The sequence below is a fragment of the Acanthisitta chloris genome, unplaced genomic scaffold (assembly GCF_000695815.1).
Source record: "Acanthisitta chloris isolate BGI_N310 unplaced genomic scaffold, ASM69581v1 scaffold17164, whole genome shotgun sequence".
NCBI classification, from domain to species: Eukaryota; Metazoa; Chordata; class Aves; order Passeriformes; family Acanthisittidae; genus Acanthisitta; species Acanthisitta chloris.
In genome coordinates, this window is record NW_008671217.1 from 97,081 (window position 1) to 100,453 (window position 3,373).

At 39.1% G+C, this 3,373-nt stretch overlaps 1 protein-coding gene across 1 annotated transcript in view; it reads left to right on the top strand.

Moving 5' to 3' along the window:
- Positions 1-3,373, top strand: part of PLCB1 (phospholipase C, beta 1 (phosphoinositide-specific)) — a gene marked incomplete at both ends in the record, with an annotated part of 90,865 nt that overhangs the window by 78,088 nt on the left and 9,404 nt on the right. The window contains 2 exons of the mRNA XM_009074021.1: positions 1,390-1,522; positions 2,355-2,408. Of these exons, the coding sequence (XP_009072269.1) occupies positions 1,390-1,522; positions 2,355-2,408 (187 nt within the window). The remainder of the gene's footprint in view (positions 1-1,389; positions 1,523-2,354; positions 2,409-3,373) is intronic.

A 3,373-nucleotide genomic window follows, 5' to 3' on the forward strand; every position in this document is an offset into this window, starting at 1 on the left:
GTAGTTGGCTTTTTAATTGAGTCATGTTTCTGACTATAGTATCTCTCTCCTGTAATTTTGGTCAAAATAGGCTGTTGAGACAGAAATTGTTTTGCAATATACAGTATGTTGTCAGGGTCAAGCTGAAGGAAATCAGTGGCAGAAGCAGCAGAAAACAGCCAGATCAAAATGTATTTTGCCTCTATTGATATAGCGTAGGCTGATATTTTTTTTTAATTGAGTCATGTTTCTGACTATAGTATCTCTCTCCTGTAATTTTGGTCAAAATAGGCTGTTGAGACAGAAATTGTTTTGCAATATACAGTATGTTGTCAGGGTCAAGCTGAAGGAAATCAGTGGCAGAAGCAGCAGAAAACAGCCAGATCAAAATGTATTTTGCCTCTATTGATATAGCGTAGGCTGATATTTTGCAAGTGTGGAGTAATCACAGGGAAAAAAAACAAGAACTGTGGTATCCTGCCTCTGCATGTAATGTGATTACCATCAAAGAGTGAAATGGAAGCAGCTGAAGGAACAAATCCAAAATCACCCTGAGACACCATGGCAACTGGCCCCTTGCAGGGACAGCAGGAAGCAGGGCCTGGCCATGTCAAAATAAAAACTACTTGGAATGACCTTCTGCTTGCTGAGAGCTCAGTGCTTGCTTAAACCTGATGGTCCCAGGGAAAATTGTAACATGTTCAGTGCATAGTACAACTCCCCACTGAAAGCCTGAGCCCTTAGGAAACTGGACAGAAGGAAAAGATTGTGGAAAATGCTTAAATATTTGGATACCACAGATGTATTCATGCAGCAGGATGGAGGTACTGTTTACATATTATCCTTGGAGTGTACTTAGAAGAATGTAAGATCTTGGGAATCACAATTATGTCTGTTCTATAAGAGCAGTGAGTAATAATAGTGCTGTGTCTATCTATGAAATTGAAAAATAATTTTGTGTACATGTTTTGTTCACAGGAGGGATTGGAGTAGCATTTTCATGCCAGCACCTACATTATTTCTAGAAAGATTTTATGGCAGAGAACAGTGCTTTTCAATAAAATACAGATTTCACATCTGGTGCAGCTAATATATACTGTGCTAAAAAATTTCCCTGATGAGTTATATCCACTTAAAATGCTTTTTCAGAATAATATATGCTCTATTTCTTCTTGAAATTTACCCTGCAAAAATGAGCCACCTGGGTTACCAAGGCTTTTAAGGATATCTTTTTCTGTTGTTTTCTTTTGGACTGATTTTTAGATATAACACTTACAGAATTTTACATTTAAAAAAAAAGAGGCTAAAGTAGACCTGCCACATTTAAAAAAAAAAGAGGCTAAAGTAGACCTGCAAATAAATTAAGTCTGTTAGTTGTGAAGACTAATAAAAATCATTATGAATTTTCAGGTTGACCATGGAGATGCACCATCTGAAGCTCACAATGAACCTAGGCCAACACCAGCAGAAAATGGAGTAAATTACACTGCCTCTCTTACACCGAAGCCAGCAACTCAGGTTGTCCATAGCCAACCAGCACCAGGTAAAAAACAAACAAAAAAAAAAAATCCCAAAGGAAAAGTTACAGAAGTGCCATCTTTTCAAAATAAATCTGGATGATAATTTTTGAAGTGCTTTGTGTTTAAAGGACAAAGGCTGGGAAGAGATTGTGTGTGTTTGTTTGTATACAATAGGTAAAGACTTTTCCATCACTTTTCTGTGCTGTCAGGGCTAGCCTTCTTCAAATATCCAAATATCTTTTACTTAAGAGTTGCTTTTGTGGTGAAACTGAAGTTCATTACAAGCAAGAAAATGTGCTGAGGTTTTTGTTGTTGTTACAAGTGCAGGAATCTCTTTGAATTGCTTTTGCAAATGTGCCTAACTTAGTCGCATAGTTACATCTTACTCCACACACAAAATACAGTCTTGTATTGACATATCTCCTATAACAAATGCTTGTTAAACCACAGTGTTTATAATTTTATGACTGCAGTCTTCACAGCTTGATCTAACTGACTTCCAAGGAGCTGGATTCATCTTGCGTACAGAAATTTTGCATTGACATCCTAATTTAGGGCAGTTGTACTAACTGTCAGACTAATGCCAATTAGATGACTCATATGAGGGGTATCTATCAGTGAGCACAATAACATCCTCCTTGTAAGTAAAACAACAAAACTCAGGTGGGTTTTTTGGAAGGTCACCTGTTTGTGTTGGTTGGTAGGGTTGATGTTGTTTTCCAGCTCAAGATGTGTTTTCTCAAATGATTAGTAACTGCCCATGTCAGTGTATGTCCTGTGTCACCTGCCACAATCAAGCAGCACAATAACAGCTGTTTTGAAAGAATTGGAATTACTCATCTCTCTTACTTCTAGGTTCGGTGAAAGCACCTGCAAAGACAGAAGATCTTATTCAGAGTGTCCTCACAGGTAATAAATGTACTGTTTACATGAAATAAATGGGTTTTTTTGTTGAGAGAAACATGTTTTTTCTGAACTAGGTCACCTGGCTTGGACATTTGTTTGACTGATTAGGACTGCAGTAAGTCATAGCCATGTTTTCTTCCTCAGCTTTGAAATTATTAAATGTTTGAACAATTTCATGAGATTCGGTGCCAACGGGGAATTTTTTTGAAATATCCCATCGGTGTAGTTTTACAAGCACCAAGTTCCCATCTAATGCACACAGAAGACCAGCAATATTATGAGAACGGGAGCTAAATTTGCTCTGATATTGTGAATAGCAGTGAAACCATTTTATCTTCATTAGCCTTGCAGTGTTCCCACTGCTCCTACAAAACTGAACACTACTGTTAACATTAAGCAGCATGTCCTGTCAGTTGGTTAGGGCCCTACTGTTCGCTTGGGTGTCATGTCCTCCAGCTTGGAGATGATTTAGATTGCAAATCTCATAAATCAGTTGGTTTTATAGTTATTCTTCTGCATTACAACATACTTCATGCCCAAATCTTGTGCAGACCTGCATTCGGGTGTGGACAACAGGTAAGACACACGACATTCTTCATGTTGATTGCCTCTTACTCAGTCTCCCTCATGTGCAGTAGAAAGAGACTGGCCTAGAGTGTGGGAGTGCCTGCTGGCCTCATACAATCCATCTGTTGTCTGGGAAGGGGCCTTCAGTCTGGCTTTTCCAGAGATGTGACCCCAGGTCATGCAAGTCATCATTCCTTCCAGTGCATTTTTTTGTGGAGTTTTTTGGTTTTGGGGTTTTGTTTTATTCTGGTTTGGGGTGAGCTTGTGCAGGTCAGGTTGGCAGACCCTGAGCTTGAGCTGTGGTCTGAGTTCACAGAGCAGGATAACTTTCAGAGCTACTGCTGGAGTGACAGCACTGTAGCTTACCCACAGTAAATAAGCAGGCTCTGTTTCATTCCTGC